This window comes from Hydra vulgaris, chromosome 12, assembly GCF_038396675.1.
Source record: "Hydra vulgaris chromosome 12, alternate assembly HydraT2T_AEP".
NCBI lineage: Eukaryota > Metazoa > Cnidaria > Hydrozoa > Anthoathecata > Hydridae > Hydra > Hydra vulgaris.
Genome location: NC_088931.1, coordinates 47699975 through 47725000, shown reverse-complemented (window position 1 = coordinate 47725000; position 25026 = coordinate 47699975). Strand labels below are relative to the sequence as shown.

At 26.4% G+C, this 25026-nt stretch overlaps 2 protein-coding genes across 2 annotated transcripts; both read right to left on the bottom strand.

Moving 5' to 3' along the window:
- Positions 1-221: 221 nt before the first annotated feature.
- LOC100204734 (cleavage and polyadenylation specificity factor subunit 5) lies at positions 222-2019 on the bottom strand. Its single transcript, XM_065813514.1, has 2 exons — positions 1709-2019; positions 222-1050 (listed from the first exon to the last, which is right to left on the bottom strand). The coding sequence occupies exon 2, from the start codon at positions 1041-1043 to the stop codon at positions 390-392; it is 654 nt and encodes a 217-aa protein (XP_065669586.1). The 5' UTR covers positions 1044-1050; positions 1709-2019; the 3' UTR covers positions 222-389.
- A 4530-nt stretch (positions 2020-6549) lies between these two features.
- LOC100208266 (ORC ubiquitin ligase 1) lies at positions 6550-24214 on the bottom strand. The gene is made up of 6 exons (XM_065813513.1): positions 23992-24214; positions 14937-15072; positions 11461-11558; positions 10349-10579; positions 7413-7504; positions 6550-7267 (listed from the first exon to the last, which is right to left on the bottom strand). The coding sequence occupies exons 1-6, from the start codon at positions 24085-24087 to the stop codon at positions 6619-6621; spliced, it is 1302 nt and encodes a 433-aa protein (XP_065669585.1). The 5' UTR covers positions 24088-24214; the 3' UTR covers positions 6550-6618.
- Positions 24215-25026: the final 812 nt, after the last annotated feature.

The window sequence follows — 25026 nt, the reverse complement described above, 5'->3', positions numbered from 1 at the left end:
TACATGATTGTGGTGTAGTGGTAAAGCACTCAATTTACAACTATACCACTACCACACAGGTTCAATCCCTCACCAATACCTGTTAGTAGCAGGTTTGAATTTAAACTAACTTAAGAAATTAGTTATGATAAATAATTTTTTTTTTTTTTGTAATTGTATTACATTTAGTATTTTGAGTTTTTTAAATGACTTTTTTTATTAAGTTTTTAATAAAAAACACATTTAATAAAATAATATTAAATCTCTTCTTTCAATAAAGAATATAAAATACAATTTTTGAGTATTCATTCCCCTTTTAGACTTGAAATTCTCAAATGTTATGTTGCTTTAAAGGTTTTACCAAACTTTGCTGCTTGGTTTACAATTAAGAAACATCTGCTAGTATAAGTTCACATATATATGAAATTATATTTACTCAACAAACATGGCAAGGTAGAAATCACTGGGCCATAACCTTGTGGGTTGTCAAAAAGCTCAAAAAGCGGTGCAGCAACTAGCTTGTAATTTCTCGGAACATTAAATGTTGCTTTTTCTGGGAGTTGTGTTAAAAAAATTCTTTTCTGTTCTTTAGGTTTTGTAATATGAGCAGGAATATAAGGGTAAATTGGAGTTTCAAAATTTGGTCTCCACCAGTTTGACAAAACATCTTCACATTGCCATGCAATTGGATCAGTCCCATCAGGTTTTCCTAGCATTTCACTCATAGAGCGTTTTAAACCCTCGCTTTCATCTTCACCAGCCATGAGCTCTCCTCCAGGAAGCTTGAAAAATGTAGTTCCTAATTGCAAAAGTAAAATATGAGGTAAACCATGCTCATGGACAATTAAACAACCCTCGACATTGCGACGCATGCCTAAAGTATCAAACTCATCACGCATTCTTTGAAAACGTGCTTGAACTGAACTATCTTTTTCATACAAAGCTTCCTTCGTACCAAAAGTGTAGTTACTCAATGGATATAAGTAGACAGTTCGTTCCATTGGTACCAGTGCATCATTGTTATAATTTTTTGGCCATCCGTGACCAATATTTTGTGGGTTCATATTTTGCCTTTAAAAAAATATAATTGATGTAAGAGTTACAATTATATTTGTTACATATGTAAACATAAATATAATTTAAAAAATTTGACAAAAACATTTCATAAATCAAATCAAGTCATAAATTAAATAACAATAATAACAATAACAATAATGATAATAATAATAATGTATACGAATTGCAAAACAAAAAATTTAACTGAATGTGATAAAATGTATTATATATTATATATATATATATATATATATATATATATATATATATATATATATATATATATATATATATATATATATATATATATATATATATATATATATATATATATATATATATATATATATATATATATGTATATATATATACATATATATACATATATTTATATATATATGTATATTTATATATATATATACATATATATATATATATATATATATATATATATATATATATATATATATATATATATATATATATATATATATATATATATACATGTTTCATGACATCTATCTAAAAACATATGATATGTAAACATAAATATAATTTTTAAAAATATATGTAAAATTTTATAATTATTCTTAATAACTTGCATTTCTGAAAACTTATTTAAAAGTAAATCGCCTGGTTTTTTTATTCAAAAACAAATTAATTAAAATAAAACCTGATTTTTTTTCAAAGTATTAAACGTTGTCAAATATTGTTTTTCTTTTTTTACCGCCGTTACACTTTTCGTTTTTTGTATTTTTACGATTAATAGTCGTCGAAAACTTTAGACACATCCATTCTTCTGAAAAATTGGAGTTGAGTTCTGAACAATTAAACTGCATCACTTGGCGTAAATAATAAAGTTAATTATTTAATTTAATTTGACACTGAAATTTATTTTGCAGTAATAGATATTAGGAAAGTTGGTATATTAAAGTGCTTGCAATTTTATAATGTAGCTAAAAATAATATTGGTTTTTTGCCGCCAAACACTAGTTAAAAAACAACTTATTTGCTAATTCGCAGTTTATAATTCGAATATTTTCGAAGCTCACTTCATTTAATTCGAACTTATCCATTATTATTATATTTATTATTAATGCTTATATCGCTGTACCAGTGCAAGACCAGAACATCTCTATATCATCAATACTGTAGCATTGTTTAATGTTACGGTATTAAGGTGGTACATACTGTACCTAAAAAAATTATTTTATAAAAATTTATTCTTAATAATGCCTTTCAGATATATAATGACAAAAACATATTTACAAAACAAACAAAAGAAAAATATTTTTAAAAAATTTTGCTTAAAAATAATTAGTAATACCCTAAATAAGTTTTTTTTTCCAAGATATCTTTTGATTACTAATAAATAATGGTGCAACTAATGTAAAACTTTGAACTAATGTAAAAAAAAATAATAAATCAAAAGTAAGATTTAATTTGTTTTATCAAAATAATTTGGGTAAACTTTCCCAAACAGGAATATAAAAAATGCTTAAAGAAAGAAAGAAAAGAAAAGTTTTTGAAAATTTTTTTTCAGTTTAGAACATAGACTTCTATGTAAAGAATGAATCCTGAAAATTTCATTAAATTTGAATAAGGGACCGTCCAATAATTACGTAACGCGTAAACTTATTGACAAAAGACAAAGGATTAAAAGTTTTCCCTCGCAGAGTCTTTAATTAAACCAAATATATAAACAACCTTGCAAGTCCAGCGAAAACCGCCGCGCAAAAGAGCAAAATGACTTATTCATTTAATCTGGCGGTTATTTGCAGTTAATCTGGCGGTTTTTTGCATTCAATCTGGCGTTTTTCTCATAACATGACATGAATTATTCACATTTTCTAATGTCAAGTTAGTCTAATTAAGACATTGTTTTGTCTAAAATTTGGTTGTTTTTTCAGTATCAGCAATGTCAGTTTGACCAGAAAAATCTTAATTTAAATTTTGAAAAACTTGAATTTTTTTAGGTATGTACCACCTAAATGTGGTAGTACTAATCCTAAAATTGACATTTTTTTTATTAATGGTTTTTCATTCTTCTGCATGTAATACATCTTTAGACAAGTGAACTATGTCATCAGCACATTTAATTATTAAATGGGCAGGTAGCATAGTGCACTTGTCTAAAGTGGACTGTCAAAACCATTAGACACAATTCTTGAGCAAAAGAAATTCTTGAGCGACATTATTCAAAGTTGTGAAATCGCTTGGATATTGCTCTGAGAGAAACTTGATAAGTTCTAAACAATCCATATCTTCAAAATTCATTGCATCTAAACATTTGAATTTTGAAGCTACCTTAATAAACTGTTTTCTTTGCTGTGATTACCACAGAATCTAGTTAGACCAGGTAAGTATAAACAACAAAATTCTTGCTCGAACCTGCTTTTCTTTCATTAAGTGCAAGCTTGTCGTAATTCTGCTTTTTCTTACTATTTTCTGTTGATAAGCTGTATTTATGCCGCATTTTAACGCATGGTCATGGACTTCTTTTTCCAGTTTCTGCAAACTAATGTTATAGTCTCATTTCCTTAATTTGAGTTTCTAAAACTTTGATTTAACTCAAAGCCACAACCATTTCTATAGAATTCTTTTTTAAGTATTAAGATAATTGAAAAGCTTGTGCTAGCGAAGCTTATTCCAAAACACTAAAAGAACCACAAGTTTACATTTTTGAAGAGATACAAGATTCCTTTTGCATTTGCTAGGTTTTTGGCATTACAATTTTTATTTTTCCTCGTGTCACTAAGACGTGTCAGGCTTAAGACAAACTTTTTCACACTTTGACGTTGCTCTTCTTTGAGTAACATTAACTTAGGTAAACTAATAGTAAAATCGTGTAAATACTTTCTAAAGTTTCGAAAAACTACTTCAGTTGTGCATTAGAGTTTACAGCATTAACCAAGATTTAAATCGTGGGCACAGCAACGTGTAAACAAAGCATGTGGTACAATTTCTTTGATTCACTTTTGCATCCCAGAAATTTTACCACACATGGTACTTGCGCCATCTTACGACTGACCATATCAAAGTTCTGCTGGGGTACTAAGGCCATGTTTAGAATTCCTAAGATCGGTAAAAAAAGGTTCAGCATTTGCACTGATTAGTTTATGAACTGGACAAATCATTCAACTGAATCTCCACTGGCTGAATCATATCGAAAAACAAATAAAAATGATCTAATTGACTAACGTCTATGGTGAAATCTATTATAACTGCAAAATGCTTTGCATTTTTTACTTCTAAACATATTTCGTGAGAAGTTTCATGAGTTCGATAAAATTACCTTTATTATGGGATCCTCTGCAACCAAATTCTCAATGTTAACGGAAAAAGAATCTTTGTTTACTTAAAAACAATACTCTATCTTTTGTGACAATGCAGCATTGTTAACCTTTTGACTTTTCTTTTCGATTTCCCAGAGTTATGTTTGTACCAGCGATTCTTTAAGGTTTAAACCAATATTTGTCGCGATGTTCTAACGTTAGAGACGTAAATTAAATTTTTACATAAAACATAATAATAGACATTTAAAAAATCACTACAGGATAAAAGTTTTAATTACTTTTTAATGCAAAAGCAGCCATGGTGTAGTGAGTTCTGGTTTCAGAACAGGAGGTCCGAGGTTCGAAGTCGGCTCTGAACGTATTTGCATCATTGATAAGGAACTAGGTGTGAATCTACTGGTTAAATGCTATTCGACGATGTTCTGTGATATTGAAAATAATTATTATATTAGTTTAACGGAATTCAATAACGTTACCTTTACAGAGACAAAGCCAATAGAAAGTCCAAAGAAAATAACTGACAGATTGTAAAGAAAAATCCCAAGCTTTTATCATTTAGAGTCAAGGAAAAATTACGGTGACAAAAATGCCATTTACATAATTGCAAGATCAATAAGGCGTGTTTTTCAAATTTATCTGAAGCACCCAGCTCAAGAACAGCACAAAAAATCTGCTTTCAATCACAAACAGTACAAGAAAAGATTGGAGGTTTGTAAAAAAACAAACATTGGACAGAGAAAGACTGTACTATTACCCGTTTTTATTTGCACAACGGGTGCAGTACAACTACGCCCGCTCACAGTGGGCCAGGTGGTGGAAAAAAGTATTAAAAAAGTATTCTTAAATATTACATTTTTATATATATTTTTTATAGCTTAAGGTAGCAGATCCCCATAAAAATCAAAAAAATTTCGAAAATTTTTTTTTATTTAATTTTAATGATGAACTTAACAGAGATTAGTTATGTAAAAACAGTTTGTTGTAAACTAATTTAGTTTTTTAAACAATCATAGTTTAGTCACTATAGTTTTTCAAACTTCCCTAGCAACCAAAAAAAATTTAGGATAAGTTTCACAGCCTAAAGTTTACTAATAATACCACATCTTTTGGTTATATTTGCTTACTTGCTTAAAAACTATTCTCATTAGAAGTTTGTAAATAAAAAATGACTTGTTGCACAATTAGAAAACGTGAATATAAATTCAAAAACTGTTATACTTTAAAAAAAAAAAAAAAAACTAGTCTCATTACCAATTGCAAGTTTTTCAAGAGTTAAGAAGTTTTTTTTGATAATGAATATAAGACAAAAAATATTTATGACTAAGAAAATAACAGTTTTATGACTTTTTTCATTACGCAATCTTATAAGCGTTTTTCTCGCGTTTTATACATAAAACGTGTTTTCTCAACTTCTAATAAAGATTTTGATTCGAAATTTTCAGGAAATGTTTCTTGATGTGTTGTCTGGGGTTTGTACCTCAATAAAAGTTTAATTTTTATTTTAAGTATATTTTTTTAGGAACTTCATTTTACTACTTTTTGAAAAAAATTGAATAACTTAAAAAATAACTATCCGTTTTTCACATACGTGGTAGAAACCCCAGTTAATAGTACTCTAAATATACCCTGAAAATTTGGAGTTACTAGTATTTGTTAAACTTTTACAATCATGTTTGAAAAATTTTCAAAATGACAGTTTAAATGTGCAACTAGTCCTTAATTACTTTGAAACTAAGCATAAATATGTGGTGCTATGCAACTGGGGTTGCCATGACAACCACAAAAAAAGATCATGCTCATTCAAATTATAATTATTTAATTACCTCATATACCAAATTTTGAGGCCTATAGATGAAAGGAAAAAAAGTTGACTTTTTTCCAAAAATATGGGATTCTGGCCCACTGTGCCACTGTGCAAATAAAAAAAATCAGGTAGGGGATGGAGGTGGGATGTGGATGTAAAGAAATGATTTTTCTTTGCAATTGCAGTAAGAAGCTCAAACCTTAGTTTTACTTGTTTTAATTAGAACACAATTCAAAATTAAGTACGACCAATTACACATAATATATGTACATATAATCAAATTGGTAATATCAAGCTATCACGAAAACATCGCGTTAACAATCTTATAGATATGATTTCATGCTTGGAATTCTTATTTTAAAAAAAAAAAAATTATTAAATTATAATGGCATATTTAAATAAATAAGTCATAAATTTATATCTCATATCATATTTTAAATAATTTCTTAAGTGGTCTCAAATATTTACAATAACTAATAAACATCATGTATCGCCTTCAACTTTGACCTTTTTGAGCGGAGAGCTATCGTTATCTGGAACTAAAGAATTTTTAGAAGAAAAACTATGTACGTCAATAAATTCTGAGTTACGATTAGCAGAAATACTATTCGACTGATTGTCATCGATTCTAATACTGCTTAAGTTGCATGATTTCGATCGATCTGTAACAAAATTTTGATCAGTAACTAAATCTATACGGCTTACGCGCCGAGTGGATTCTGGAAACAAATTGCGTACTGAAGAAAAATTATTATCTTGTAAGCGATGTGCTTTTGTTAATTCAACAAGTTTCGAACACGCGGGATAAAGATATGAAGAAGATGAATTGTTGTCGCCCGCAATTTCATCTCGTACTTGAGGATTATCAATTATTTCTTGAGGACTTGTTACTCTACTATGTTCAAGACACGAGGGATAACTCCTTAAACTGTTTCCGAAATCTTCTTGAGATGCAAGTAAATCAGTTCCTATAGGTGCATTCATGCGTTTCATATTTTTATATTTCTCCAAATCAATTGTAAGCTCCTCTATAATATTATCCGCATTTTTGAGTGCTTTCATCCACTGTTGAATTTCGCGTTCATAGTTATCATTTTTGGTCTGTAGTGCCACCATTGCATATTTATTGTACCTATAAATTAATTAAACATTGTCATTTTTGTTAATTAAAAACCTGACTTAAAATATAAGCTTTTCAAGCACATTTGATTAGCTTACTAAAAGCGAATTACTTTAATTTTTCTTAAAAGTCTATTTGATTAACAAATATAAAATACTTGTGTGGTGATGAATTGAAGTTGGAGTCTTCTTGTAATCTTTTTATTTCTTTCATCATCGATTCTCTTTCATTATTTATAGTTTGTAATTCCTATAAAAAAAGATATCTTAAACTATATCATACCATAAAAATATGAAATTAGAAATACAATAAAAACCAATATATGAAGGATGGGTTCAGTACTCCAAAAAATACAGCTCTCCGAAGTGTTTCATTTGGAGTCATAAATCAAATTTTCCATACACAGATGTTTAATCAAAGATGGTTTCTCTGAAGTATGACTGCAGTAGTTTTTTTATGTTTCTCATGAAACTTTAGTCTTTTTACTCTCACATTCTATTTTATCATTCATAAACCGAACTAAGGCTTTGATCCTGATATCTTATCACTAACATTGTTGTTATTTTGTTTTCTTTTATTGTGTTACATATTTTTTATTAGTACTTTATATTGTTTTTCTGACAACAACATTATTGTCTCATGTCTTTAAGCTCTGCAACAGTATATATTGCTATCATATATTATTAACAAATATTGTAAATATTTTTTGATATGGCATTTATAATGATATGATATACAGCTATGCTCAAATGTATGGAGCACCTATCTATTTAAATGTATTTGTGTTTAAAAAGTTAAATACGTAAGATGAATTTTCTTCATAATATATATTTTATTTTTATTTTATGTAAATAATTAGTGAATCGTTGCATTTATGTTGGATTTATTTGGTTAAATTTGTCTGAATTCGTTTACATAATAAGTATAAATACTATCCAATTTGGATATTAACTGAATATTTGTTAACTTAATTGTTTTAAACATGGTGATTTATTTTATTAAGATATTTTATTTTAAGCAAGATTTAGTTTTTGGTTGATTGAACAAGAGATAAAAGCTATATATATATATATATATATATATATATATATATATATATATATATATATATATATATATATATATATATATATATATATATATATATATATATATATATATATATATATATATATTTATATATATATAATATATAATATATAATATATAATATATATATATACATATAGTATATAATATATATATATATAATATATATACATATAATATATAATATATATATACATATAATATATAATATATATAAATATAGTATATATATAATATATATATATAAATATAATATATATAAATATAAATATTTATATATATATATATATATATATATACACACAATATATATACATCTAAACATCTATCATCTAGCAGGATAAACTAGTTATTGGTGCTGAACCTATTCAAAAACACTGATACTAATATACACGATTCTGATTATAAGTTTATTACCTAACACTACTTACATACATTTATACAAAATCATTAACGTTTTTTCCTTTTTTATATTCTGTACCATTTTATGCTTTTGTTATATTTTATAATTGATTTTACTATTTTTTTTCCTTTAGTAACTTATACTTATCAATTACTATTGTATTTATTGAAGATTATTGAAGATTTATATATTGAAGATTTATCTTAAAAATTTATATTGAAGATTTATATTCTATAATGTGGCTCATACATTTTATCTGTTTTTATATATAGTTTGTTTTAACTACATTTTTTTTTCTCTTTAAAATAAATTTTTTCATTTTCTTTGTTTGTATTAACTTTTTTACAGAAAATATTTCTATTAATGTTATATATTTCTCTGTGAGCTTTTATTGTTCAGCCTAGTTCAAACAACACAAAAAAATCAATGTCTTTGGAATAGAACTTTTTGGCTAATGACTATCTTGTTATACACCAACATAAACATATTTTCACAATACATACATTTGCATAACATCTATACACTCTAATGCATGCTGTTATAAAGTATGGAGTTGTTACCAATAGATATAAATAATATGTAAATATGCAAAGCAGGTTAAATTTGGCAAAAATGGTATGATTTGGAAAATAATTGGTAGCTCTGGCAAAAAATGCAAGTTATTTTTAACTTCAAAGATGACACTCATCTCTACAAGAAGTGCTTGAAAAAGCATCATTTGTCTTTTATACTCATATTCCTGTAATGTTATGACCTAATTTAGCCATCTTTCACTTCATTAAACCAATTTTAAATTGGTACCAAGAAAATGATGTTGAAATCATACATAAAGATCACAACACAGCGTATTGTCCTCAGATCCATCCATTAGAAAAATTTGAAGCTGTTTGTAAGTATAAATTAAATAACACTAGGTAAAGTCACCAAGAAGTGTGAGATAATGAAGGGCATTAAGCCCAAAGTTTGTATGGTTACTAAAAAAAAAAAGAGATTGAGTTAATTCAAATATGTCAAAACATACTCTATATGAAAAATAATTTTTTTCTTCTTCGTAATTCACCTCCCCAAGGCCGAGAAGGCCACTACTGAGGAGGCTACTTGTGATTATAAACCTCTCTCAACTCTATAACTCCGGAAGAAAAAACTTGACGAACAAGGCCGCTTCGCAGAGAAATTAAAAAAAAATTTTTTATTTCATTCAAAGTTGAGCCAGTATTTTCGTAGCTACTCTTTAAATATTTAAACTTTTTCCTTATTTAAAATTCATTATTTAATTACTTTTTTAAATGATACAAAATTTAACTGCTAAACTCAATGTAAAAACAACAAAGTAAGATCATAGCAAATTAAACTAAAGGTTTAATGGATTAACTTACAGAGCAATTCTATATTTAGCTTGCTCCAAAACTACAGTAAAAATGGTGGGTTTTAGTTATTTTGGTGACTACTTGTTGTTTGTAGGAAAACTTTTACAGTGTGGTAAAAAAATTATACAAACTTTTTTATTTATCTTCTTTCAAATAAAAGAACGCATTTATACTACTAAGAAATTCCTTCAAGTACAAAGAAAAAGAAAGTTTATGCACAGTAATAAAAAATACCTTTTTAAGCTCAACATTTGACCTTGAAAGTTCTTCATTAGCAATTATCATTTGTTGAAGTTTGCTGGATAGTTTCAAAATAGTGGATATTTCTTCAGTTTCTTTGCATATATTGTTTGATTTTTCTTCCTTTTCATTTATTCTTTTGCATAAATCTGTATTAATTTCTTTTAATGTCTCATTTTCTTTTGTCATAATTCCTAATCTTTCTTCAAGGCAATCCATATCACTCTAAGCAAATTATAACTTTTGTATTAAAATTATACCTTATAAACAAACGTATTTTGACTAAATTCTTGTCTCTATATATTTTTAACAAACTTAAGCTGTTTCTAATTATGTTAAATATCTACTAGTATTCATTTAAAAAAACCGGGTAATTACAATAAAATAAAAACCAATACAAGTGTATTTATAATAATTAAAAACATGTGTGTACTGGCTCCAGAAAACTGACCAAATAATCAAATAAATGATCAAGTCATTGATGTAGAGTAGAAAAATAACACAATTATTTTTTTCGAAAATCTACTTTGTTTTTGGAATGTAACATAACAGTTATACTGAGTTCCAAAATTTTTTCTGGTTCCACCAGATTTTTTTATTCAATTTAACATTGGAAAGGGAAAGAAAAAGATTTGCATTTTATTTTTTTACTTTAAAGCAAAACTCCATATTTTTAATTTTTTTTTTTTAAATTTCATTTTATCTCCCCAAGGTCGAGAAAGCCACTACAGATAATGAGCTTAATTGTGGTTATAACCCTCTCTCAACTCTATAACTGTGAAACACGAACCTTGAAGAACAAAGCTGCTGCATGGAGAAACAAGTTGAGTGTGGTACTACCAGGGATGTGGTGGGGATTGAACTCGGAACCTTTCGCTTATATTTCGAGCGCTCTATCACTACACCACTATCGCATTTTTTTGTCAGAGGAATAAAGTATGGGAACACAGAAAAAGTTTTAAAAATAAATATTATCCTTCAACAACAACAGCAAATAACAAAAATACAAGAACTTGTAAAATATAATTAAGACTATAGATACAATATATTATACAAGTAGTCAATACTTGAGAAATGACTTAATATAAAATATAAAAAAAAAACACCTGAAACTCTTCAAAAATCATTTTCATTCTTGTTCGCCTCATATGAGTTCTGATAGAAGGGTCATTCATATTGATGTTAGATGAGTCTTCAAGACTACCTTTAATAAAAAGTTTAAGTGACTTAAATAGTTTTAGAAACATGTCTGTTATTGTCTGTTTATACAATGGCCAACGGCCTATACATTTATAATAGAATAGATCATAAATGAGTTTATAATTTTTACAATGATAAAACATTCAAAATAATATTTTTTTACAAAGTATATTTAACATTATCCTTAATGAAAAGATTTATACTATGTATTAAAAACCTTTTTCTTGCAAGAAGTTTTTTTAACTTGTGAACGTGAAAGCTTAAATACTCAAACTCAAGTCAAAATAAATTTAAATTTCTTGTAGTAAATTTAATTTTGATTAAGATATGTAGTTTTTTTTTTATTTGAGCTAAAATATAAAATAAATATTGGAAAAAACAAAATTCAAACTTTTTCTGATACAGCTAATCATTTAAATAAATAATTTTAAATTCTTTATAAGTAATTAGAATTCTGCATCAATTTAACTAACAGAGTTGCCACTATGATTCTGGAATAAAATTGATTTTCTTAATGAAATTTTGCTAATTTTCCCCTGATATTTTTATCATCCATTCTCGCAAACTCAGCATTAAAACTTTAACATTCAATAATCAAATACTTTGTATAATAACATACCATTTTAAAAAACAGCTAAAATTAGCAAAATGGTCTTTAAAATAAATATGAAAACAAATACTAAACATAGAGAATGTTAAAATTAATCTGAATAAAGGATCAAAAGAGTAACATTTGAAACATTTATTCAATAACTAGAAAGACATAAAAACTAATAACACTAATAAGACATATAAAAACTTACTGAGCACTAAAAAAATAGTCAAAACTCACTGAGTAATACTGTCAACTGGTCAAATCCTTCCATTGTTAAAAAATAAAAAACACTAAAAGTTAGAAACATGCACTTCTTATTAACTTCTTTTCTTCTTTATGCAGTATAACCAAAGCCTTCTCAAGTTTCTGTATTTTTATTTCATGTTCCTCACCCTTTTGCTTATAGCCATTTGCATCTGATTGCCAGCTGCCTTGGTGAATATAACAAATTCCTCATTGTAAGTTTTACATGCTCGAAACAGTAATATGCTTAGTGTTTTCACTAAGCATATTTCTGTTTATACTAAAGCCCTTCTCAACTATGCTTGACCGTGACCTAACATAAATGACTTATGACAAAATTATATAAAAGCATTTTATACTAACTTTGACAATAGTATTTTATACCAACTTTAATGGTTTCAAAATAAAATCCACCAAAACAATTTTCAGTGTGAATTTTTTAAATAGTGGTAAAAGATTAAATAACCTTTTTCTAACAACTTCGAGAATTGTGTTAAAGCAAGATCACATTCATTTAAATAAATATGCAAACAGAAAAAAAACTAGATAAACTGCAGATTTTATCTGTTAAAGATAAGTTTTTTTTCAATAGGAATAACAGTGGACTTGCTTCCAGAAAAAAATATTAATTTTAACTTCTTTCAAATATTTTTAAAAAAATTTAAATTATAATAAGCTGAATATTCTTTATGAACCTAATAATTAATTAATAACTATATAATGTTATGTTCTATAACAAATTCAATTATCATTGATTTTAATGCTAGAAAGTTTTCCTTTTTGGTGAAATCATATTGCAGAAGTTGCCTCCCATTGACAAAGCCACTTAAAACTTGTTTGATTATTAAACCCATTAAAATTTTTACATAACCAACTCTTCTGGCAGGAGAATTATGAAAAAGATTGCATGTTTTCATTAAATTCTTAGTGGATTGAAAACTAGTTTTAAAAGCACCATGGACTACATGGAGGTTGCAAATCCCAATGTTAAGAAGTTTAGGTAGCTCTTGTTGCTCATGCTGCTTTTCAATAAGATCAAGAAGTAACCAGTTCACACTTAGGGCATCCATACACAGTTGTGTCGGATTTATGCTATTAATAGCTAGCAAAGATGTGGTCATACTTTTAAATAAATTTTTCTGCAGTGGGGTGGCTTAAAAATTAAAAATCAAAGTACCTGGATTCAATACAATTTAGATTGCTATTCCAAAACCTAAGATTTAGATCCATTTGACAATTTTAAAAAAGAATCATTCAGGCTTTCATCAAACAAAACAGTATAAAAAGGAGATTTCTTGATATGTTAAGTCTGTGTAAATAAAGCCCAAGAATAAAACTAATAACATAATCAAGTTTTGTTGTACCCATCTTATAGAATTTAGCTGTTGTGCTATCAGGGACAATTTTTAATATAAATAGACCATTCTCATTACAAAAGAAATTGTTTTGTACTGCATGCAAAACAGAATAGATTTTTTCACATTTTTTATCAGATTGATCTACTAAACTGCCAAGTGCAAAATACGTCACGTTTTACACTTGGCTGACATTTTATATATTCCAGCCTTTTTTGTAAACAATGGATCACTTAACTACTCTTCATTGAAATTATTTCCATTTGAAATTTTTCATATTTTCAATTTACTCTAAAAAAAGAGAATGAAAATACGAAATGTTTAAAAAAAACTTCAAAAATATTAACATATTGCAGCTATTTCTGCACAAAAAAGCACCAAACAAATTTATATAAATTATTAGTAATGGTTCCACTCAACCTATATAATATATTTTGCATAAACTTTTTGTTTATACTGTAAATAAATGGCTAGAATAAAAGTTGATTTTTTTAAATAATGATCAAATAGTTATATAATTATATTACTTAGAAATTTATATAGTAAAGCTAGGCTATACAATGGTACTTGAATAAACATTTCTGCTGTTCAAAATAACTATATTGAAGCAAAGGTTATTAAAGGTTACTCAAATTCAAAAAAAACAATTTGTTACTCAAATTCAGTTGGATCAATCAGATTCTAATTTACTTTTTATTCTAAAATTTTGACATTTATCTCTATATCTATTTATTAAATTGTTACAACTAATTATATTACCTGTGTGTAGTCTTCTCATGTCATTACTTCATCCTCTATTGAGTTTAGCACTATGGCTTTTAATAGAGAATTCCTCTTGTGGAATTAGCCAAGACAGTAATGAAAGTGAACACAGCTAATCTGATTATATACTACAAGTTTATATTATATTATAAATTCATATTAAATTATATTATATGAGAATTAATAAGTTATTATATGAGAATTAATATAAATTGTATACCACACTGTTACGTGTTAATCAAAATAAATTTTGCTCAACATATCTTTACTAATAATCTGTATTATGAAATTTCTGCTAGTAAAATTACTGTTTAAGCTTAAACATGCTTTACATTTTACTTCATAATTAAAAAAAAAAAATTTTCCTAGGATTCCTACATGTTTATAAAGGAAAATAGTTATCTAATTATATTTAAAAAACATCTACCTAAAATTTTTTTATATGGCTTTTCTTCATTTATAAGGGTTCTGCAGGCTGGACAAATTTCGCTGTTCTTTAGCCATTCATCTAAGCAAAACTTGCAAAAAACATGGTTGTTAGAACATAATACAGGATCTTTTACCTAAAACAATCATATTAAAACAAATTAAAAAAAGAAAGCAGAATCTTTTGCTTTATTTTTTAAATTTTCTAAATTTAGAATCTTAAACATTTTAACAGCATTAGATATGCATTCTCATGAAATACTTTTGCAAGATACGTTTGAATATTAAAATTAACTAATAAATGGTTTATTAGTGTTACAAAATTTAAAATTTTTTATCTACAACAATCAAAATCAAAATAACTTTAAATTAATATTTTTAGGTACATTTAAACCAAAATTCATCTAAGCAGTAAATACGAATAATGTAAAATCGCAATTCAAAAAAGCTTTGTAAGTTTAAATCCTTACAATTAAATAAAATATTAGAATTAGAGTTAAAAAGTATAGTAAAAAATAAAGTTTAATTGCTCTGCAAATATACTTAAAAACTAAACGTAATAATCAGGGGCTATTTTTAAAAAAATACTTGGATGGCAGTAACCCTCTGCCACACTTTTGCCCATTCCCAAAAAAATTCAGAGTGAAGGAGAGGTCTTGGGAACTATAGAATGCGCAAAAAAAAAAAAAAAAAATAGATATAAATAAAAATAGTAAGAAGAAAAAGAAAACTAAAAGAAATTAATAATGATAAAAATTAAAATAAATTTTTTGTTTAGAGTTTGTTTAAATTTATATTGTTTTAAATAAAGACATGAAGATAAATTATTGTGAAGTTTTAATTTTTCAAACTCATTCACAATGCACGCAAGACTTCGATTCCATTCACTGATGCACCGATGTGTAATTGAATACTTACCATACCTCAAAGTTTTATAGGGAGGTACATTTAGTTTTCCATTATTAATGTTTCTAGTTAAATGTGAATGTATAAATTGAGTTTCAGTAAAGAAGGTTGTAATAGAGGAAGGTAAATTTTTACTAAGGGAATCAAAAACAAAAAGAAGATTAGCAAATCTAACTAGTGCTGACAAGGTAGGAATTTTAAGTTTTTTGAAAAAGTTAAAAGTTTCTGTATTATGGAGCTGAAAATTTATTATTTTGATTAATTGGCGTTGAGCTGATAACAGTTTATTAATATTACAGTTGCCGATTTGACCCCAAACCTGACAACAGTAGTTGAGATGAGACTGAAAAATTGAAAAATACAGATACTTAAGGGTAGTTTTATCAACATAATGGCGAATTATTGAAAGCATGCCTTTAGCTTGATTAAGTTTTTTACAGAGTGCATCTATAAAAATTCCATGAGAGGTTCAAATCTATAAAAATACCAGGATACTTAGCAACATCTATTATTAATTTAGTTTTAATTATATGTTTGTTGTATAAAAGTTTTTGTCTTGGAAATGAAAAAAATATTAGTTTAGTCTTTTCCAAGTTCAGGGAAATTAAGTTTGCATTTAGCCAATGAACTAAACCTTTTAGATCTAAGTTTATATTCTTACACAAGAAATGATGAGACTTATTAATAATCAAGATATTAGTATCATCAAGTTATTGAATTCTTCGCAGATTTGAGTTGACTCAGTTACATATGTTTCATTAACTTGAAAGCAATTTGGAGGTATATTATTTACATTTTTGACATTTATTAGACTTTTTATGCCTTTTTCACGAAGGTTTGACAAAGATTTTTTACATTTTCTGAAAATATTTTTTTGAAATGTATTTTTTTACTCAGTTTTATTAGATTAATTATGGTATATTTATAGCGTTTAAAGATAGTTTTTAGTTAAATTATATTTGTTGGATCCTTAACATTTTCCTTCGAATAAGAATTTGAATTGATATTATTATTCCTTTAGTAATCCATGGCTTGAATTGACGCTTGTAGCTCTCTTAATACCAATTTTTTTGAGTGGCACATGACAATCTAACAACAATGTTGTTTGAGAAATAAATGCTTCAAAACTGGAGTTAACATCGTTATTATTGGTAATGTCATTCCCATCAACTTTTAATAATTCAGATTTAAATGATTCTTCATTATAATTTTTAAAGTTCTTGTGATATAATTATGATTGCGTGGTATAAACAATTTGTTGAAATTAGGACAAACAAGAAATTGAAGTAGGTGGTCAGATATAGAAGTTGTTAGATTTCCTGAAATAATTTGGTTAGTGGTTATATTTTAAAAAATATTGTCAATGATTATAGCAAAATGGTCAGTAACTCTCCTTGGTAGCGTAATAAAGGGCGAATATTATAAGAAGTAAGTAAGTTTAAAAACTCAGAAGTTGCAGAATTCGACTATCAGATCCATGTTAAAATCGCCAAGCAGAAAAACAGATTTATTTTCAGTAGCTATTTTTTGAAGAAAGGACAGATATTTTATTATTGAAGTTGTTTACATCCATTCTAGGGTGTCTATATATGCAACCAACAATCACATTTGAATTTTTAGGAAAAATTATTTCAACAAAAGTAGATTTTTAATAGTTTGGTGTGTATATGATCAAATCATCTCTTCTTTTATAAATCAGTTTTTTGGTTAAATATAACAAGGTTCCACCACAAGAAGATTCAGTTGGTGTGTGCTCAAAATTAAAATTTTCAATAATAATTGGATGTGTGGAAAGAGATTCTTTTTTTAACCTTGTTTCTGTAATTCCAATAATGCTGATTTCAAAACTAATTAATGATAATAATATGTTCAGATCTTCAAAGTGCTTTTGTAAAGAGGATATGTTTAAATGGAAAAAGGACATAGAGTTTATGATGTCAAAGTTATAAGAACAAATTTATTAATGTCATAATATTGACAATCTACACCAAAAGATGAACAGTTTTCCTCATCAGGAACCGGAGCATGTAATGTAATAAATTTATTAAATTAAGTATAGATTTTATTCAATCCCAATGCTGGAAAGAGTTAAGTTAATAAAGGCAAGTCATCAGTTATAATAATTTTATTTGAAGAGAAGAGTAGTTTAAATTCATTATCAAATACATCAGTCAATGGAAAGACAACTTTGGTACAATTTACACACAGCCATGTTGAGCATTTTGAATGTGTTAAATTGTACTCATGATCATAAAGAGTTTTGAATGTTTCCAAAACAAACATACATTACATTGCATAACAAACATACATTGAGTTGCACTATAACTTTACTAACTTTTTTGGTACATGTATTGCATACTCCCCGAAAAATAGAGGTCATAGTAAAAGTAATGAAAAAGATAAAAAAAAATTTGCCAAATTTAGAAGAAAGCTTGAAGTTATTAAGTTTTAAAGGAAAAGAAACGAAAATAATAATGCATATAAAAATAAAAAATGATAACAAAACAATATTATAAATACTTATTATAATAGCAACAATTATATTAGTAATAATAATATCTACTGTAAATTAAGAAAGTATAAATGAACAAACTAATTTAAAATAATAGTTATAATAATAAAACAATAGAATAATAAGTAATATTATATTACTAACCAAAAATAAAAATATATAACTAACTATAATTTAAATAGCAAGTTGTATTAAAATTATATCTAATGTTATAAATATATTTATGTGAAAACAGAAACAACATAAAACAAAAATAAATTAAAGTAAAAGTATTAAATTGATAACTAAATTAAAGATAATAGTAATATATTTAACAATAACACAGGCTAACAAAAAAAATATTTTTTTCTGATGCCGAGCAAACAATTTATTTTTTGTATAGCATTTCTCATTTTGATTTCAAATATGCAACTCTTTTTTTACCATCAGGTCAAGTTGTAAAGATATTTAGGTTCAAACCTTAAGTATTTAGGGTAAAGTCCCTAATATTGTTGAAAAAAAAGTTATTCAAAAGTATGTCAACCTGGGTCTCAAAAGAAGCGTATTTTCATAGAGATTTTAGAAAACATAAATATTTTTCCTTAAATTTATTGACAAAAAAATTATGTGAAAAAATGCTAAAGACTCTTAAAAAAATTTCAACAGAATGTTATTCAGCAACAATACAAAAAATACTTATTTTTATTACAAATGAATAACATTTTTAAAATCTTTATGAAAATATGCTTCTTTTGAGACCCAGGTTGACATACTTTTGAATAATTTTTTTTTCGACAATATTAGGGACTTTACCCTAAATACTTAAGATTTGAACCTAAATATCTTTACAACTTGACATGATGGTAAAAAAAGAGTTGCATATTTGAAATCAAAGTGAGAAATGCTATACAAAAAACAAATTGTTTGCTCGGCACCAGAAAAAAACATTTTTTTTGTTGACCTGTGTAATATATAATAATGTACAACAGTAATAAATTAAAATAATTAAATAAAATAAAATACAACAAAATCAAGTTAAGTAAAAATTATATTAAATCAAATTCTTTTTTCTTTTTTAATTGATAATTTTTATTTATTCTTTTTTTACTTCTTTTTTTTTTTTTGGTGATTTTAATTGATTATTTTAAACGGTTTAAATCTTTTTCGAATTCAAAATTCTTTTGTTAACTCGTAAACTTTTTTTTTTTCCTTTTCTTATTTTCTTTTCTTCTCTTTTTTTTTTTTTTCTTTTTCTAATTATTTATTTATTTATTGTAAAATATTTATACAGGTAATGCCAAATCAGCACAATAAATTAGGCTGTTATCCTATTGGGCCCTGATACATTAAAATATAAATAAATTTAACTGTTACTCAAGAATATAAAACAATATTAAAACATTAATAGATTTATCATAGAGTAAAATAAAATTAAAAAATTAGAAACATCCATTAGTTTTAAATTCTCTTAGGTTCTTACTCTGGCGAACAGCGAATGGGAGGCTATTATACAAAATTACTCCTTGGTAAAAGAAACCTTTTTTCGTGGATTCAAACTTTACTTTACATATTGTCAGTGATATTTCATTGTTTCTTGTTTTTTTGTTTATTTTCTATTTGTTCATCAAATTATTTATTTTATTTTATTCAGTTTAGATTAAATTAAATATTTTTTCTTTTTTTTTGTATTTATGTTTCTTTTACTGTTCCGTTAGGAAAAAACATCCGCCATCCCTGAAGACGTTACAAAGCCTTAATCTTTTACAATTTTTAAAACTAAATCATTTTTAGCTGAATAAAAACTTTTGTTTAAATTATTGCAATTTTTATTTTTAATATGCATTATTTATAAACATATTTATTAAGAGAAAAAAATTTTTTAAAAAACAAATTTATTAAGATTATTTATTTAGAAAACAAATTTATTAGGAGAATGAAAAAATTAAAAATCAATATAAAGTAGAATAAATAAATAATAAAAACTAGATCAACTCAAAAAACCTTTTTAAAAGGTTTTTAAAAAGTTGAATTAAAATAAAGAAAAGTTATTAATATTTAATATCTTTTCTTTATTTTGTTCACAGGTTTAAATGATTTAAGTAATTAAAACAAACCATGTGAAATAATACATATAAATACAGATAAAATTTTTTTTGGTAACCAGTCATTGACATTGTCTTTGTTTTAGAATAAAATTTTGCTCAAATAGAAAACTCGAAATTTGATCTAACATATTCAAAATACAGTGTATTTATTATATCTTTATCCTTGTACTTAAAATATTATTTAGTAATGCAACCTTCAGAATTAAGAAAAATGAGGTTGACAATAATTTGCTAACCTCAATTTTTTTAAGGTCGGCATCAGGTCGACAAAAAATTTTTGATACAAAGGTCTTACCATAAAACATTGATACGAGGTCGGTAATTTTTTGCGGACCTCAAACATTTTGAAGTTGGCAGTTAAGTTGGCATTGCCAAATGCCCTAATTCTGAGGGCTGGTAATGAGAGCATATTATTTGCTTTACTTTAAAACATCAACCTACATACGATTTTTGCTCCTCTAATTGCAAGAAGAGTTTTTTTTTAATTTCAATTATATACTTTGAGGAAAATGAATTTCATACACAAAATGAAGAGCAAAAATCACAAGATTTATTTGCTTTAAAAGTTTTAATGCTTCAAAATTTGCAAGGAGTGTATACACGTAAACTGACTTAAATAGGTAAAACATGCAAGGAGTCCTGTTACATTAATTTTTATTCATGCATTTTTATTTCTTGCAGATAATTAAAAATGACAGATTATAAACTAACACAGGAAATGAAAAGACATGCTGTAATTGTAATATTAAAGGCAGAGCATAGCGATTTACAAATTGCACAATTTCTTAAAGTTTGCAAGGAGTTAGAAGAAAATGATGGTGATTGTAATCAAGCTGCTAAACGTAAAAAGCACAAGCAATGGTCAGACACGACTAGAAGACCTGAATTTATTCATCAAGTTCAAAATATCATTGACGAGAGCCCCCAAAAGTTAATGAGTTCCATCGCAAAAGACCTGGGTGTTTCAGAAGCCACAATTCGAAGGACTGTTCATGAAATCTTCGCTACAAGTCTTATGTGATAAGGAGAGGTCAGTTTATGTCCGAGACCACCAAAGCGAATCGTTTGATAAGGTCTAAGAGGTTGTTAAACAAACTGAAACATCCTGCTGAGCAAGGCATGCTTTAGTTTTTTTCAGATGAGAAAAACTTTGATCAAGATCAAAAAATAAACAGAAGAAATGACATATGGCTGTGTAATGAGCCTTGCAAAGTTCCAACAGTCATGCACACAAAATTTCCTGCAACTATTATGGTTTTGGTGGTTGTTAGCAATGAAGGACATGTGATGCCACCACGCTTCTTTCTGCAAGGACTAAGATTCACATCTGCTGCTTACATTTAAGTCTTGGGTACTGTTGTTAAGCCTTGGATCGAAATGGAAGGCCCTACATTTTTTAACAAAACTCTGCACCAGTACATAAGGCTTAAAACACTCAGGAATGGTTGGCGGACCATTATTATGATCACATCACTCCAAACTTGTAGCCCCCAAGTGGGGCGTTGTTGAGAGAGATGTTAATAAAGATCCCCATAACACCAAAGATTCTCTGAAAGAATCCATTGTCTGAGTAATGGACAACATAGATGAGGGCCATCTCAAGCACGCTTGCAGTCAGTTTAGGTCTCAAATCGAAGCTGTTATTGAAGTAGAGGAGGATTTCAAGTGTATACATACACTATTGCTTGGTCATTTTTACCGTAAAATGTCAGTTTTGGGTCATTTTTTTTTTTTTAATTATTTTAAAAACCAGAAAAATTTTAAAACAATACTCCCTTGTAGCAGAAGGCTATAAGATAGTTGATGTAGCAACACTCCCCGCATGTTTTACAGTAAAAAAATAAAAATAAAAACATTCAGAATGTTTTTAAAACATTCAATTTAATTAGTTTCCTCAATTAAATTAATGTGTTTTGTTATAATCTAACCTTAACTTTGTCAATTAAAATACCATAGACAAGTTACAAGCTGTTTTTCACCACAAATTGCATATTAAACGTCTTTACTATATATAATAAATATATATATATATATATATATATATATATATATATATATATATACATATATATATATATATACATATATATATATATATATATATATATATATATATACATATATATATATATATACATTTATATATATATATATATATATATATATATATATATATATATATATATATATATATATATATATATATATAGGCAATTCCACGAGAGTGGTGGTCGTAACGTTGAAACTCTTAAAGCCTTTAAAAATAAACCGAAAATGAAAATGACTTAAAACTTTCCAGAAATGTGAAATACTATCATATAATTTAGTATGTGAAAGTTGCAGCATTAAAGTATTCAACTTTTTCCAAAAATTAACTCTATGTAGCTTGACGATCGTAACACTTTCTTTACCACTTCTGAACAAAACTTTGTCAGACTTTATGGAGCGAACAGCATGTTTCATAGTTTATACTTGAAGTTTTGCAAGCATTTTTGTTTGTTGTTGTTGTAATGGTCTTAACGAAAAATCCAATGCTTTAAAACAACAAATAAAATGACGAAATCAATGATGTAAGAAAAAAAGTATTAAAAGATTATTAACAACCATGTATATTATGTTAAAAAGATGCAATATAACATTATCAAAGTTCTCAATTATGTATATATGATAAAATTTTTAACCCTATACAATAGGGTTAAAAATTTTATCATATATACATAATTTTATCATATATACATAATTATATACATAATTATAGGCTATAAAAAAATTATTTGTTGAATCCAATACTTAAAAAGCTTAGGTAAAAATTTTAATTTGGAAAAACTGGTATATTCATGAAATGTTTTATCTTCTTCAATAAAATCATTTTTGCAAAACTTTTTTGGAAAATAATTTAAGAACCAATTATTTTAGAATGAATTCAAATAATTTCCTAGCAGAAATATATTTAGCTGTTAATATTCTACTTTCCATTTTCTATCAAAATATATCGTAAAGTTTACAAAAAACTTTAAGAGAAATAATTATTCAATTTATTATTTAAAAAATAAGCTCTAAATAAACGTTTTCAATAGTTCATAACTTCTATCTCAAAGAGAAGAGAGAGAGAGAGAGAGAGAGAGAGAGAGAGAGAGAGAGAGAGAGAGAGAGAGAGAGAGAGGGAGTGAGAGAGAGGGAGAGGAAGAGAGAGAGAGAGAGAGAGAGAGAGAGAGAGAGAGAGAGAGAGAGAGAGAGAGAGAGAGAGAGAGAGAGAGAGAGAGGGAGAGAGAGGGAGAGGAAGAGAGAGAGAGAGAGAGAGAGAGGAGAGAGAGAGAGAGAGTTTTTCAATGCTTAAAACAAAAAATTAAAATATTAAATTATTTTATTCTACTAATCTACATTACCGAAACTACTTTTCATATCAAAAAAATTTAAAATGGTTTGTTTTTTTATATTTGATACTTATTAATAATCTAAATCACATTATGTTATAAAAAAAAATATGTTCTCTTCTTTAATTAAAGTTAAAGAGTATAAAATTAAGACTTGTAGTAAATTTAAGACTTGCTGACCTTGCCAAGACATATATGACAACATATTGGTAATGTAATATGAACAGATGGATTTTTTGCTGTTTTATCTGAGTTCTTAGAGTAAAATAGAGACATTAGATGATAAATTTATACTAATCTTCAAGTGAATCCCATTCGCTGAAAAAATGTAAACTTTCTTTGAAAATATCGTCTAAAACGCCAAAGATATTTTGTAAAAACGCTTAAATTAAAAGTAAAATTTGAAATAGCGTTTTTAATTAAATTTTGGCATTACGTCATATAATTTAATAATTTAGCGAGATTTTTTAACGGAATTTTAAAAGCTAGTAAATTTTTACGGGCCTTTTTTATTTTCAGTTTTTTTTGTATTTTGACTTGGAATTATCCTCTTTTTTTTATCCTATTTTTTAAAGTAGGGGGAGGGGATGGTAGAAGAGGATAATTCCAAGTCAAAATACAGAGAAAAAAAATAACCTTCCGTCACCAAATTACTCATTTTTTGAAATAAAGATACCGCAATAAGAATACCGCAAAGTTGTTTTAAGCAAATTAGAATGCTCGTGTAAAATTTTAACTTAGTAACATTTATTTATATAAACAGCAAGAATTTATGCTCTACCTAAGATGCACAAACTTAGTAAAGATTCTTCTCTACCATCTTTTCGACCAATTATTTCAACAATTGGTACATATAATTATAAACTTGCTAAACATTTTTCAGATTTATTAACTCCATATTTACCAAAACATTATACCACTTTTGACTCATTTGCATTCGTTGAAGATTTAAAACAAGTTGACGTAACTAACAAATTTATAGTTTCTTATGATGTTGAAAACTTATTTACTAACATTCCACTTAATGAAACTATAAATATAGCAACAGAATTGTTTTTTAAAGATGAAACTCGCTCAAAATATTTTTCTAAAACTCATTTCAAAAAATTACTTCAAATTTCAACGTCAGGTTCTCATTTCTAATTTAACGGAAAATTTTATGATCAATTAGATGGCGTTGCAATGGGTTCTCCTTTAGCACCAATTTTAGCTAAT